Below are 16162 nucleotides of genomic sequence, written 5' to 3' on the forward strand. Positions count from 1 at the left end.
GAACCATTAAATCATTAGGATCCTTCACTCAGATAATTTCCAAGGCCTTAAAAGATTCTTAAAGACCCCGTTTGATTCACATACCCAGCATTTGAAATGTATGGTACAGAAGAAACTGGAGAGACTCTAGAATAGCAACATGATATCCTTCAAATATGTTGAAAGGATGACTTCTAAAGTTCCAATCTAGTATGTCCTGGTGAAGTTCTGACTTTGTCCAAGCATATCATGGCTATAATGCTGTTCTGATCCCAAATTAGCAGTGGAGAGACCCACATTCTGGAAAACCTTCCCAGGGATGTTTGCCAGGACTGCTTTGTTATGCACGTAATAATGATTTTTTTTTTATTAAAATTTTTTAAAATTTTACAATAAAAACCCCTTCCCCAATCCCTCCCAACCCACCCCAAAATCCTCCCCCGTTCTTCCCAGAGCTGAATACAGGCTTAATTAGATCTTAAAAGAAAAAAAAGTTTTAAACCAAATAAACCTTAAGCAAATATAATTACACTCAATAAACAAATTGTAAAATACTTTAACTCCATTATATATAAAAAAACAAAAAGAGGAAAAACAAAAGAGAAAATAAAAAAGAAATAATAAAAATAAAAAAATAAAAAATTAAAGAATAATAACAATTACACTTCTAAATAATATCTTAAACTTATATAAATTATTCAAAAGCTAGATAATATTTTCTTATATCATACTTATATTGTATAAAATTTATCCATCTTTTCCACACCGAAAGATAAAGCATGTAATAATGATTGCAAAGACCTTCAAGCTGCAGTCAGCCACCTAGGGTCTGTTTGTATTATTTTGCTGTTTTTATTTTATTAATCATTTCTTGGAGTCACCTTTGGGCTTTGAAGGAGCTAAATTGTAGAATATCATCATCACGGATGATCTGCAATACATTCATTGCCATCTGTCTGTCCTGTCTCTCAGTCTATCCATCCATCTGCCTATTCTATACAGCTGGAATTTCCTGGCAATCTGACATCCAACCACAGGCTTGATTTCATCCTGCTTAGACTTTTCAAGATCAGCCAAGATTCAGTATACGTTGTCCACTTGCTTAGAAACTAAAAATAATATAACAAGCACAAAAAATACATTGGTCTGAAATGGGACAACTCGCCGCAGCCAACTCACCATGGCCAACTCACAACAGGACAACTCACCATGACTAACTCACCACATGACAACTCACTGCGGGACAATTCAACAATTCAATTTAATTATTTAAAAAAAATTTAAAAAAAAATTTTTTTGTCATTCACATTTCACTTTGTCCCTCCTTTGGCATCCTTTCTTTAATGATTCATTTCTACTATTTCTTCAATATTAGTTAACTCTTGTCCCATGGTGAGTGGTCCTGCAGTGAGTTGGCTGTGGTAAGTTAGCCATGATGAGTTGTCATAGACCCTGGTCAGTCAGTGTAGTTGCCAAATAGAACCTAATTATTGCAGAACATGATGAGAAACATAAATAGTAAGCCTCGCCTCCAGGAAGCAGGAGGAAATGTAAGTTAAGATAATGAAGATGTGCCTTTTGATGTACATTTAATATAACTTATCTTTAGATTCTATCTTCCAGCACATGGAATCCAGCCATTTGCAAAAATCAGAAGTAGACTACTTGAGGAAAGGTGAATATATTAATATTTTTATGATATTGAGGGATTTTCTACTGTTACCACTGAATTTATCTTCCCATTGCCAGCCACACTGATAAAAAAAAACAAGACAATATACAAATAAATAGGATTCTGTTGAAAGAATGTGCATTCAAAAGCCTTTTTCCAATAGCATTAAGACACTGCCTGTTCAAGGTTATATATTCCAAATCAAGCCATTGCTTTCCTAACGTTGTTTAAAGAAATTATTTTAAAAAGTTACATTCTTAATATGCCCTTTTGTTTTCTTCGCTCCATCACTCTGCAGAAGACTCTGGCCTTGTTTAACTTGCCACAAATCCTCTTTTTTCTATAGTCCACAGATAACTGACTTGGGAATGGCCTTCTTTATATTCCATATCACTTACCAGAGTGGTGGGATGCTCCCTTGCCAAGGCAGCAATTCCCAAACCGAGTTTAGACACTTCCTCACAAATCTATCCCTAGCCAAACAATTGGGCTAACTAACCAGAAACAAACTTGTTCATTGGGTTTCCCCCAGGTCTGCTTGTTACACAGCCCTTGCTCTTTGTTTTAGCTTTGAGGTCTTTTCCGTCTGAAAGATGTTCTGTCCCAGTTGTTTCGGAACCAGAGAAAGTCTGCAGGTATTGCCCAGATCTATTCAGATGTTCCCGTTATTTCCCAAGGTATGATATTTTTTCCATCTGGAGTATTGAGGTGAAAAAGGAATAAAGGCAACCTTTATAATGGGAAGATGGAGAAGAAGTATTTAACATAAGGGTTTGTTCTTCTGGTTAAGTCATGATATGTTTTCTTTGGTTTTGGGTAATTGTGTTGCACACAAATACAGCCATCAGGATTTGTGAATTATAATTAATAATAATTATAATTAAAAGCTTCACCGAATGCGCAAATACAGAAAATTGTGCCTTATATAACAAACTATCATTAACCAACTCTTCTTAGTACAAATCCTAACTTGCTGCTTGTTATGCCACCCAAAATTAGCTATGTGACTCTTCCAGCCACAAGTTTCCACCTACTTTATCTATGAACATGGAAGTTATAATCTTTCCCCAAGATGTAATCTGACTGTAAATGTATAGATTTTCTGCAGCATGTAATCTTGGTTCTTAGAAAATCTGTATGCTGTCCCAGTTTAGATCCTGTGTGTCTCACCATTACATCACCCAGATCCACAATCAATAAAACAATTCACAGCAAGCAACAAAATCTCTCAACTAAAAATGGCAGGAGGGAAACAGGCCATGTAGATAAAACACCTCCAATTCTCCATAACCAGAGATTTAGACATCTTCCAAAAAATTGGTAAAAGAGTAGGGATAGCCTAATTTCAGAGAGCAGTTTGTTCCACAGGACGGGAACAACCAGATGGCCTGTTTTCAAACTTCCACGCCTCTCACTGCATGATGGGGGGAATCTTCCATATGGAAGAAAGATTTTCAGGTAAAAAGGATTTAAGCCACATAACTTTTTTGAAGCTGACTGGCAGCCAATGTAGCTCCCTTAGGATAAGCATGCTATCCACAGCCAGCCAGCCAGCTAGCTGCATTTTGTATTAGTGGGCCTTCTGAGTCTTCAAGGGGAGCCCCACATAGAGTAAATTATAGTAGTCTAGAGGCAAGAGGATATGGGTATGAATAACTGTTGTAATATAGGTACCTAATCACTATCCAGATTCTCACTTTGTTCCCTTTTCTTGCTGGTTGTGTGTTTTCAGATCCTGTATTTGATGTCTGAAACTGAAGCTAATATTCATCTGAATAAAGAATACTGTATGAAATGGCATGGAAGAATATCATTCTGGATCCCTTTGGTAGGATAATAATATAATAATAATAATAATAATAATAATGATGATGATAATGACTCGATAGGTAGACAAAATGCCAAATCCAGTCTGAACATCTGGCTGACTGTGCGATGATCAATAATAATAATAATAATAATAATAATAATAATAATAATAATAATAATAATAATAATCGAGTCCTTACCCACATCTGCCTATCCCAGGTCCTGGGTAAGGACTCGATAGGTAGACAAAATGCCAAATCCAGTCTGAACATCTGGCTGACTGTGCGATGGTTGGAAGGGACCTTGGAGGTCATCGAGTCCAACCCCCTGCTCAGGCAGGAAACCCTACACCATTTCAGACAAATGGCTATCCAGTCTCTTCTTAAAAACTTCCAGTGTTGGAGCATTCACCACTTCTGGAGCCAGGTTGTTCAACTGGTTAATTGTTCTAACTGTGAGGAAATTTCTCCTTAGTTCTAGGTTGCTTCTCTCCTTGATTAGTTTCCATCCATTGCTTCTTGTCCTGCCTTCAGGCACCTTGGAAAATAGCTTGACTCCCTCTTCTTTGTGGCAGCCCCTGAGGTATTGGAACACTGCTATCATGTCCCCCCTCATCCTTCTCTTCATTAAACTAGACATACCCAATTCCATCAACCTTTCCTTATATGCTTTAGTCTCCAGTCCCCTAATCATCTTTGTTGCTCTTCTCTGTACTGTTTCTAGAGTCTCAACATCTTTTTTACATCGTGGTGACCAAAACTGGATGCAGTATTCCAAGTGTGGCCTTACCAAGGCATTGTAAAGTGGTATTAATACTTCACGTGATCTTGATTCTATCTCTCTGTTAATGCAGCCCAGCACTGTGTTGGCCTTTTTGGCAGCTGCAGCACACTGCTGGCTCATATTTAAGTGATTGTCTGTTAGGACTCCGAGGTTCCTCTCATAGTTATTACTATTGAGCAAGGTACCCCCTATACTATACTATTAGAGCTGATCCATGCAGCTACCTTGCCGTGTTTTTATTCTGACCCAGAACCTGGAGGAAATCATATCAATGTAAATCATGTGGCCTTCACAGCAGGCCCTTCCTATGCATCTGAATGGGCTCCTGCCCTGCTGCTGTCTGTACAGCCCCTTTATGTGATGCAATCAAGGCATCTTCTGGCAAAATGTCCCCAGCTAAAATGTAGATATCACCAACCATACAAAAAATAACTATAGTTCAAAAAGTGTGCCAGGATGGTTAGATGCTCCAGGTCCTCAGGCCAATGATTTTCCTCCTTCTCTCAAAAGAATAGCCAGTCTGTTGATCTAATGAAACCAAGATAGCAGCTAAGAGTTTATCTTAATGGTGACACTTAAATTTGTGCAGGTCAGTTGTAGCTGCTGCATAAATGCCCTTGGAGTTCAAGAAAGAGATGTTGGTATATGTATGGGAGAGTGGTGTGCTCTTGGATATAGCCAATAATTCCTTCACCATTGTTTTTTGCCTTTGATTATCAATCGGCCAGCCATTAGATGGCAGTAAAGAAAAGGAGGGTGGTCTCTCATGTCTGCCATCTACTGGTCATCCACATTCATTCAGGTGAGATATAGCTGCTAAATAAGTCTACTTCAAGAACTGGAATTTGATATTTGTGTCAAATCACAACTCATCTATGGTTCTAATTATATGATAGGGAGAGAAACATTAAGGTGTATGTGAGAGCCACACCTGTACCAGGATGAAGTGAAATTATTTTTTAAAAAATTCATAAGGGAAACCTAAGAAGTCAGGGATCTACTGATAAAAATGACCTGGGAAGTGAATTCCATGCTACATAGGCTACAGACCCTGAACAGAAGAGTCATTTCAATTGTCCTTTCAGTTACGTGCACTTCAGCTGCCTCCTCCATGCACAATGTATTGTTGGATGTATCTTCCAATATCTCAGCAGGGAAAATACTTTCATGCCAGAACCCCATGAATTGGCTTCAACCTGCCAATATAAGATTGAAACTCTATTATGAGGACAATGCTTGGCAAACAATAAATGGGGCACCTTTGCACAAGTTCATAGGCATTTCCCTGCCGGCCCACCCGTATTTTGAGAAGAAGCTGGTTTGGAGGATAAAGCTTAACCCTACTGAGACAGCAGTGAAGATCAAGAAGGTAAGCTTCACACAACATGTTAAGTCTTCCCTGGATGCTGTCCAGCCATGATTTCCATTCTGTGAATTTCCCAGCCAGTCTAACCATAGCTAAGTTAAAGTCCACACATCTGTAGGAAGCAAGGTTACTAAAGGCTATATGAAGCATGTGATTTGTTTGAATTTAGCTTAATATAGCTTGCAAACTCAACCAACCATGCTTATTCAATAAACTATGCTTAAACAAACTAGAGCATAATTGTTCTTTGGCATTCTCATATTGGAAACCAGGATGTTTTCTAAATGATAGTCAAAACTATCCTTAAGACGCCAGTGCTTCAGCATTTCCTTCTAGCAGTTTGTTAGCAGCATATAACTATCAGCATTCAGCAACTTGTCCCCACACTCAGACTGAGAATACAAAACCAGTCATCCAGTTGATTTATATAGCAGGGGAGAGAAACAAACTGAATAAAATGTGATGGATTATTACAGAACACAAAGAAAGAGGGAGACAGGAATGAGAGTACACAGCTGGTTTTTACACACTCATGGAAAGGTCTCTTATTCATAAATAAACAATGCTTATTTGTGAAATGATTGTAATGAAGACTTGACATTTTTAATAATGAGCTGGTTCAGGAAGCTGTACTTTTGAGTGAAGGGTAGCTGTTCTAGCAATGGAGTGTGAAATGGAAGAGTTTAACTTTTTTGATTGTTTTTCTCATTAAAATGGCAACCTTTCTGCTTTCTTCTCCATGTAGCAGGATTGATTCCCTAGAAGTCTATGAGATGGGATATGGTGGAGATCTTGCTGGAAAAACATGACTGACATGGCAATTAACCACCTCCACTCTATCACTGGTTTGCTCCAACTCTCAGCCTCCAGAAATTACTACCATGTTTAAAAATGGAGCACAATTCTCAAAGTTTGAGTGCAATTCAACTACTTTTTTCTGAAGGAGCAGCAACAGTTTTTTTATTATTTTTATTATTCTGCCTGAACAATGTCTAGGTTGTGGCATCATGAGTAGTACCATAAGGTACAAGTAAAAACCCAGTCTGGAAATACAAGAAGCAATGAGGGATTTTGGGGCCAGAAGGAAAACAGTCAACGGTACATTTATCTGTAAAATAGAAAGGATGTTGCTAGAGCCATTCACCTGATATGTGTTCTCCAGAGCAATTCAAATAACAGAGACTTGCAGTAATTACTAAACATGACCTTTTCAGATAAAAAGTTACTTGCATATTCATTTCATTTGTGCACTATCCTCGGTGCACAAGGTGGAACAAAAAGTTTGCACTGCTGTTTCTAATACTGCCTAATGAGCTTTTTATTGTCTTCATAAATCCACAGCAGCAGGAGCTTGTAAATCGCTTTGCAGATAATATTGTTCACAGAATTTAAACTTCAGAATTAGCCCCCAAATAATAACAACCTGCCAGTACATGCCACTGATAATATATGTTTACAAACTTCACTCAAGACAAAGTCTGCCAGCCATTTCTCAAGAACACCAAGGCAAGTCACCATTTCAGTTCTTTGATTTGGCTCCAAGGAAATAGAAATTTTGTTTACAGATGATATGCCTTGGCATGTATCCTGAAAGCTTGCAGCTGCTGGCAGAAATAATGTGGCTTGGAGGAACAGAAATAGAAAAACTGAGGGGGGATACCATATCTTTATTTTCTGTCCTTATGTCTGTAACCTAATTTTCTACACAGCAGTAGCAATAGCACTTGGACTTATACACCGCTTCACAGTGCTTTACAGCCCTCTCTAAGTGATTCAGAGTCAGCATATTGTCCCCAACAATCTGGGTCATTATTTTACTGACCTCAGAAGATGGAAGGCTGAATCAACCTTGAGCCAGTGAGACTTGAACTGGCAATCAGCAGTCAACAGAATTAGCCTGCAATACCGCATTCTAAACACCGTGCCGCCAATGGTCATTCAAGAATATAAAAGAAGTTAATAGAATATAACTACATCACATTATTAAAATATTATAATAAGATGTGACTTACAAAAGCTGCTTGGGACCTCAAGCAAATAAGTTATTTTTCTTCCCCAAATAACTTTGGATGGAGCTGAATCTGAGTCTTTGTGATATAATGAAGTAATGAAGTTCATGGGAAAAGGCTTTATGCGGTATCAGTCCATTCCCTGAGACAATAAAAGGAATGAAGTCACTATCCCATATTGTACTGATGCCCTGCTTAGTTCCAGCATTTTTGGTCAATAACTAACCAGATGCTTCTGGGATGTTTCCAAGCGGAACAAAAGATCGTATCTGCCGTTCTTTATTTTTCTCTGCAATTGGTATTTGGAATCCTGCTGCTCCCAACATGGAGGTAACACTGAATTCCAAGAGTAGTAGTTCTTAATAGCCCCTCTTCCAATAATTTACTGGATCTTATTTTAAAGTTAATGTAAGTTAATGACTGTCACTGTATATTGTAAAAATAAATTCTCCAGATTTGTAGTGTGTGAAAAAGCACTATTTAGGATCTGTTCTAAGTTTCCTTCCAATCAGTCTCATTAGGCGATCCCAGTCCTAGTATTCTGAGAGAGAGACGGGGGGGGGGGAGGATACTCTGTCCATTCAAGGAACAGTTTCATCCCTTAATCACATCAGACTCTTTTTTTTTTAAGGCTAAAGAGTCCGAAATATTCTAGTTATTTTCTCAAAAGGTGTTTGAGCTCTTTGAATATTTTGGTTGTCCACTGCTCCACGTTTCCCTGGTATCTTAGACCCTTCTTCAAATGTAGCCTCCAGTTCAGTGATCAGAACTCCAGCTATTCCAGCTTCACTATATTACAGATTTGAATAGTGGCATTACACCAGGCTCTTTTTGAGTATTGTATTATTCAACTTATCTACAAAATATGTGATATCCATAACATTTATGGCGGATGAACAAGTTTTCCTGTGAGCTACACAGCCATTGTAAACTAGTAACTCTGTTTCTAATGGCAGAATGAACCACAATCAGATGTCCTCCTTACCTCAAAAAGAGTAACCTTACAGTAGAGGATTGGGTTTATTCCCCCAAGGGACTGAGGCTCCTCACAAAAGAACATCCCTCCTTATTTTCAGTTGAAAACCTCTATTCAAGACCCCAATTCTCCCTGACAGCAAGAGATCTATAATCCCACAACAAAACTATCTCATCTCAGACGATCTCATCTACAAATTTCTCGGCTGCTCTAACATTCCCTGTCCATCCACAAATGGAAAAGATTTGTTCCTGAGACCCAGGAGCTCATTATGCTGAGCATAAACCCTTGACTAATTGCTAGAAAGCAGAGTTATACTTTTGACACACTGTGCACTAAAGTAGAAAACACTTTCTCTCCCCTGCTACATTTCTACCTTTCCACTAATAATGTTTGATTTTCTACTACTTTAGGAACTGTTCGACCTGAAAATAAAAATCTAATCATATTTTATTTTTTCCCCATAGTTTTGATCCTTGGCTTCATTATTTTGGCTATGGGAGGTCAATATGTACCTACCCCACCCCCCACCCCCACACAGACCTTTCTTCTCCCCCAGCACAACTCCCAGGTATCTGTTTGCCTTCCTGTTTGCTCACTGGTTCTCAACTAAGAAGTGGGAACTTCAACTCCCCTCTAGCTGGGGAAGTTGGGAAGTTGAAGTCCACACTTCTTAAAGCTGCTGAGGTTGAGAAACACTACTCTAGTTGCAGGGGTCCTGACTGAGGAAAGCAACTCTATCCACTAATCACACAGACTGATTATTTTGGAGACTATACGTGGCTATCAGCACTGAGAAAAGAACATAAAACAGAATAACAGGAAGGAATTTGGATGTCTTCTACTCTAAGCCCCTGCTCGAGCAGAGAAACCCTATACCAGGGTTAGGCAACCTCGGCTCTTTTATGACTCATGGACTTCAACTCCCAGAATTCCTGAGTTAGCTATGAGTTGAAATCCATGAGTCATAAAAGAGCTGAGGTTGCCTACCCCTATGACCTATACCATTCCAGACAAATGGCTGTTCAATCTCTTCTTGAAATCCTCCAGTGATAAAAGCAACTACAATTTCCAGAGATAAGCCACTCCACTGTCAGAAAATTTCTCCTTAATTCTAGGTTGGATCTCTCTATAATAAGTTTCCATCAGTTACTTCTTGTCTTGCCCATGTGCTGCTTTGGAGAATAGGTTGACTCCTTTTTCTTTGTGACAGTCTCTCAAATATTGGAACACTTCTATCATGTCACTCTTAGTGCTTCTCTTCATTGGACTAAACATACCCAATTCCTGGAACTGTTCATCATAAGATTTAGCCTCCAGTCCCCTCATCATATTTGTTATTCTTCTCTGCACTCTTTTCAGTGTCTCAACATCTTTTTTATATCGTGACCAGAACTGGACCCAATATTGCAAGTGTGGTCTTATCAGGGCAATATATAGCAGTAGTAAAAGGAAAGAGAATTTTTCTTCAGTTCCTTAATTTATCTTAAAATCAGAAGGAATATAATAGCACCTTTTACAGAGTAACATATTTTATTAAAAGTCACAAGCTTTCATGCGTTTCACTTATTTCATCAGAAGTATGAAGCAGTTAAACTGTAATAAGGCTTAAATTAAGTTAAAACAGAGGGAAAGGGTGGGAAAGACAGGGCTATCATGCATATCTAAGTTATACATAAGATTACAAAATCCTTATCAATTGCGACATTTTAAAAACCTATTGTTTGTTGAGACTTTCAGAATAGTCTGAAAACTTTTCATGTATGTAAGCTCAACATTCTCTCCCTCACTTGTGAGAGAATGCAAAGTTTTTTCTTTTCAAAATGTGTACAGTAGTTTAAAATTTGTAATGGAATGTCAAAAGTAGCAACATATACACTCATACATACACATAAATAAAACAAAAATATCAAATTATCTTACAGAACAATAGAGTTCTAAGAGTTTGACTTGCTGGTTTGCTTTAAATGCCTGATTAATAAATTGGTCATGACGATTACATATATGAGCTGAATTCAAACAGAGAAGCACCTGCCACACAATATAATAGACTTAACAATTGTTGACTGAACAGAAGAGAAAGAACAGGATAAAATCATAAAATACAAGGACCTGCAAATAGAAGTGGAACTGTGGTCAAGGAAAGCAAAGACAGTACCAATAGTAATAGGTAATCTATTGTGCAATCCCAAGATATCTGGAGCACCACTTGAACACCATCAGCATTGACAAAATCACCATCAGTCAATTCCAAAAAGCAACTTTACTTGGAAAAGCTTACATCCTGCATTGGTATCTTTAACATTATCAAACAACACCTCCCTATGCCAGATCTTTGGGAAGGACTCATTAGGATTAGATGGATAAAAATGCCCAATCCAGTCTAAACAGTTGGCTGACTGTGCTTTAACATAGTTTTTAATTTAATATGCTGAATGACTCCCAGCAACACCTCTGGGTGGTTATAGCATCTTCATAGCATCCTCTAGTAATATGATGTACAGACTGTCCTCATTACTGTTATCTTTCCATAGAAGGTCACCATAGAAGATGGTACAGTATATACATTGGTAATGAAGGAATGGACTTTGAGTTCAAAGCAAATATATTCGTGATCATGTGAATATTTCAGCAAGGAGTGAGCTCATAGTTTTAATGCCGGTCCCCAGTTCTATTGATACAAAACATTCTGCATTGGGGGGGGGGGTTTATGCATGCATCTAGCTCAGAAACAGTAAAGATCCACCTCTAATTTTGCTTTCCCTCATTATATAGCCCTGAAAGAAAAGAAGGAACTTGAACTTTTGCTGCTTCAAGCTGTCTACTTGAGCTTTGTTGTCCAAGACAGTTGAGGGAGGGAGAGGAAAAGAAAAATCTCTTTAAATTATTGCTGAATGAGAGCAATAGAAGGAAGTGGATGGTCTCCAGAAGAAAAACAAGGTCTGAGGGCAGAGGTGAATGTGAAAGAGGAAGGGGGAAATGTGTGTGTGTGTGTGTGTGTAGAGCTTATTCTTTGAACTTAGCTTATTCCTTGGAGATGCTAAGAAAAAACAAAACAAAATCCATGTTCTTGCAGATTTTATTTCCTGCCTGGCTACAAAGAGCAAAAAAAAAAAAATTGCAATGGGTAATCTGTGCCTTTCCCATGGTGAACATTCAATCACAACTAACAAGTGGCCACGAGAACAACATAAAGAGGAGTATTTATGCATTTCCAAAAGTGCATACAGTTTACTCTGATTTTAAAAAGGATGATGGCTGGCTAAAAAAAAAATGCATGTAGTTGGGGTTTTTTGCACGATTAGCATGCCAGGGTTTTGTTGGCTGAGGAGCTGAAGCAGGGATTCTTGTGATGTTATCACAGTAGGTCAGGTTGACTTATATATAGCCAAAAGGTTGGGAGTAAGGTCAATATGTGTTGAGGAGAAAGACAGTCTCTCTTCTCCATTCCCCTTGATATTGGAGCTGGCAGTCCCTAGCAATGATATCTCCACTTCTGCACCATTATTTTTTCATGCAGAGATGTGGAAGTATATTGGCAGGGGTTTGGGAAGGGAGGGTTCCTTGATCTGACCAAGGGAAAACAATATGGTTGAAGTAGAGAACCAAAAACATGTGTCTGTGTCAGGAGGTCCGCTAAGTGGGTCAAAAAATGTGATGCCTGTATAGTTGAAACTCCACCTCTTTTTACATTATGGAGAGGAAAGATTAACAAAAGTAGATATCTCTGGTAGATTTCTCTTTTCCCACCACCATTAAGATTGAAATTGATCTTTCAAGAAGAAGAACACCACAATATAGGGCCTCCTACTCCAATTCCTTGAAGACAGTCCAGAAAGATACTATGGTTAGCGGTATCAAAAGAGATGACCTCCTCATATAGAGAAGCACTGATTAAGATCTGGACCTAATCTCCTACCACCTTGTGGGAAGCCTTAACAATTGTGAGGGGAAAGGATCCAACAAAGAAGTGGCAGAACTAAAACCTAAGGCTATTTGATACACAAATTCAAAATGACCCCAGACCACTTCACAAGCTAAGACTCCAATCTCCACTGGTACTATTCAGGTGAATCCAGCTCATCATGGATTTTCAATTAGTTCGCCAAATACTGCCAAATGCTGCAAATACTGAAAGTGAGGCAGAAATGTAGAAGTTGTACCTGTAGCAGAAATGTAGAAGTTGTACAAGAGAAAATGTGATGTGGGAAAGAGAAAATTGCTTATTTTTATCATGTGTGATGTCTCCTTTGAACGATTTCCCAGATACTTCTTCCGAGGTCAGATCAGGGGAGGATGAGCCCATTCCTCAGGAACTGAGTTGATCAATGGCTCTGAATGGCCGACAGGAAGGGATTTGACTGTGCTTCCAGCTGGGGAAAGTTTGCAGTGGTAGCCGGCCAGCGAAGAGGAGAAGGAACTGCCTTCTGCACCTCATCTGAGAACACTTAGGGCAGAGAAAAGGCAGGAGCAGAGAAGGTCAGCCACACTACTCAGGAGATGGCCCTGCCCATCTTGATGGGCTGCACCGGAAGCTGGCTATTTATCACAGCAGACAGATGTTGGCGTTGCTGGGAACAATGTGTTTGTTTTCTAGCGGTTTGGTCATCATGATTCCTGCTTCTACTCTGGATTGACATTGTGTTTGGAATTGAATTGTACCTTGGAAACTCTGAATTTTTCTTGCCTATTGAACCCTCTTGTGTGTGGATTTAAGTTTTGTCTGATGGATTTAAGTTTGTCTGGTGAAGTTATTTTGTTTGAGCAACTTTCAAGTGCCTTGTGGACTATTGGGCCATTGCTCTGTGGACTAACCTTGGTTTGCTCGTGGCTGGACTCGATTGGGACAGTTCTGGGTTTTGGGTAAAGGGAATTGCTGGGGAATATTAATAAATTCACTAGATGTGTGTGTGTGTGAGTGAGCGGGGCAGCACACTATGTCACAAGAGATTCCCCATCTAGATGTCATGACCACTGTAATGGTTACAGGATCACCTACTTGGATGCCACCAGAGTTAGGCAGAGAGGTCCCCTGGAAAAATCTGAAGATTCATAACTCATTTTTGTTCAGCTAAAACCCACTATTGCCAATAGATCAAGCTAGCCTTTCTTGGCACAATCAATTTCTGAGGCTTTCAGGAGAAAGCCAAATCCCACTATTTCTTATATGTGTAATGGGCCTTGGTGATTAGAAAGGCATCATCTAGCAGGTGATGCACTGGCTCGCTGCATTTTTCTGACCAGGTTAATTAAATCAAATTGAAAATATTCCCACATTGAGACAAAGTTCCAGATTTACATCCAGGACTGGTTATGTGCTACTCTGCAGTGAAGAAAGAGAGAGAGAACTACCCAGCTCCCAACACCACTTTGCTTCCAGCTTTAATAGCTGAGCTCAGAGAAAACCATGACCTTCTTCATGTTTTATTAGAAAAAGCAGTGCTAATATTACTGATTTGAAAATTTTGTTTATATGCAAATTGAACACATCTATTTTCTCCCATTTCCAGAAGGGGAACCATGTTGCAGAAAAGAAATCTGCCCCCAAAGTCTTATTTTTTATTTTTATTTATTCCTTTAATTCATCTTCCACCCACCCCCCACCCCCTGCCCTTCTGCTTAGACACATGCTCAAAGCAGCTAACATTTTTTTAAAAAAATGCAAATCATACTTTAGAGTCTAATTTACTATAATATACATTAGGAGGACTCTGTGTCCTTGGAGGCCCACAGATCCCAAAATTTATGCCCTAACTTCAAGATGTCTCCAGACTTTTGCTCAAAAATTTATCTGATATTGAAATGATTTCCAAAACATTCTAGCCCTGGACCAGGCGTGAAGCAAGAAAATCCCAACCTATTTACATATTCCTACTTCTTGCTACTTTGAAGGTAGAAAACCACAGGAAAATGTCATAGTAAACCTAATGACCTTAATATACCAAAATTCCTGATCAAGAGGCAGAGACCAAACGATAGGAAAATTAGCTAGGTTTGAGTGAATCCAGGCTTCTGTGAAATAAAGTTTGAAAAACCCTAATTTAGTGGAATGACTGCAAGACTGAAAAGCTTTTTGCTACCTGCTCTGCCTTATTAATTTGTTTTCTGGCTCTAAGACAACAACAACAACAACAACAATAATAATAATGGATTAAGGTCTGCCCTACCAGGTAAGTCAAAAGTCAGTTTGGATTTTGTGTCGCAGTATTTTGTGGCCTTTCTCCTCTGGCATTGCAAAAACAAAGAGCAGAAATATTGCTTCTCATTTATATTATAATGAAACAAGTGGCCAGAGGAATGAGACCATCAGGAACTTCATTTTTTTTTCATTCCCCTACTAGTTGGTCAAGATGCCTATCAACCCTGACAGTAAATAACTGATCTTGAGGTTAGGCAACACTTTCTGGCTATTCATCTATTCCACTCTGAACGGTTCATTTCTAGCAAGGCACCCCTTATAAAAAATACCAACCCCCCCCCCAAAATCCTGGCCCTGTTTTACTTTCCTTTTCCGTCACCTTTTCTTCCTGCATTTTAGTTTATAAAACCAAGTGCAGGGAGTATCTTATTTTAATAATCTTCATGCTGTTCTTGGAATCATTCAGGAGGAACAGTGGGATATCATTGCTTTAATGTGCAATTCAATATACTTTCTAATGTTTGGACATTGGCTATCACAAAATTTAAAAATAGGAGAAATGAAATAATCTACATACCGAGATCTGAAAAAGGTTTACACACTGCATGCAAAATTTAGCAAATAGAATAGAATAGAAGAGAATTCCGGTTTTGCGCAGTAGCGTAGTAGCCGAGGGATCATAGGGCTCCATTCCCTATGGCTGATTTCTGCCTGCCAGGGAACCCTAAATGGGCCTGAGGTTGGCCCGTAGAGGCAACACAGAAGGGGGGAAGTACCGCCAATTGTGGAGAGATGGTGGTTGATCCGATCGGTTTGGGAAAAGCCCTCCAGAAACTGGCAGGAGAAGAGGCTAGCTCAATTTCTGAGTCTAGCCCAAGCTACAAGCAACTGAAGTCCAAAAGTACTACTTCAAGATGACTGTAAACAACGTGTTTGGAATTGTGTAAGAACAGTGATTTTCTCTCTCCTATTTGGAAATTGATTTCCTGGAAAAAAAAATACCCAAGAAGCAAAAAGCCTCTGAAAGTGAGGAGAACTTTTGCCCAACCCTCCTGCAGATGGAAGCGACGAATTAAACTTTTTAGGGGGAATAAAAATATATTGAAATGAAAAGACTATAAAACTTAATTTGGATAAGTTTGAAATTGGTGGAATCTGCTAAGATTGTCCTTATCTATTATGAAAATAGAAATTGTCCTTATCTATTATGAAAATAGAAATAAGTAATTGTCTATTACTGAAAGAACTGGTGCTGACATCTAGTGGTGGATGAAAACACACAACAACAGCTGCTTTACTACAGAGACTGGCAAGGCTTAGGCAAAGATAAATTTGATTTTGGTGACCTTCGATGTCTTAATAACAAAGAACAGGTGTGACAAAAAAAAAGAAAACATCTTGGGTTTTCTACAGTGAGAATTATAAACTC

General features: G+C 38.7%; 1 protein-coding gene across 6 annotated transcripts in view; it reads left to right on the forward strand.

Moving 5' to 3' along the window:
• The window catches only part of LOC120305616 (maestro heat-like repeat-containing protein family member 6), a 28744-nt gene extending 25218 nt beyond the window's left edge, over window positions 1–3526 (forward strand). For 3 of the 6 annotated variants that reach the window (XM_039337749.1, XM_039337747.1, XM_039337750.1), the window contains exons 14-15: window positions 1589–1654; window positions 2220–3526. In XM_039337749.1, the coding sequence (XP_039193683.1) occupies window positions 1589–1654; window positions 2220–2374 (221 nt within the window). In that variant the 3' untranslated portion in view covers window positions 2375–3526. The remainder of the gene's footprint in view (window positions 1–1588; window positions 1655–2219) is intronic. The other 3 variants (XR_005556075.1, XM_039337751.1, XM_039337752.1) reach the window with 3 other exon arrangements.
• Window positions 3527–16162: the final 12636 nt, after the last annotated feature.

This window comes from Crotalus tigris, unplaced genomic scaffold (assembly GCF_016545835.1).
Source record: "Crotalus tigris isolate CLP2741 ecotype Arizona unplaced genomic scaffold, ASM1654583v1 scf7180000017685.4511686, whole genome shotgun sequence".
NCBI classification, from domain to species: Eukaryota; Metazoa; Chordata; class Lepidosauria; order Squamata; family Viperidae; genus Crotalus; species Crotalus tigris.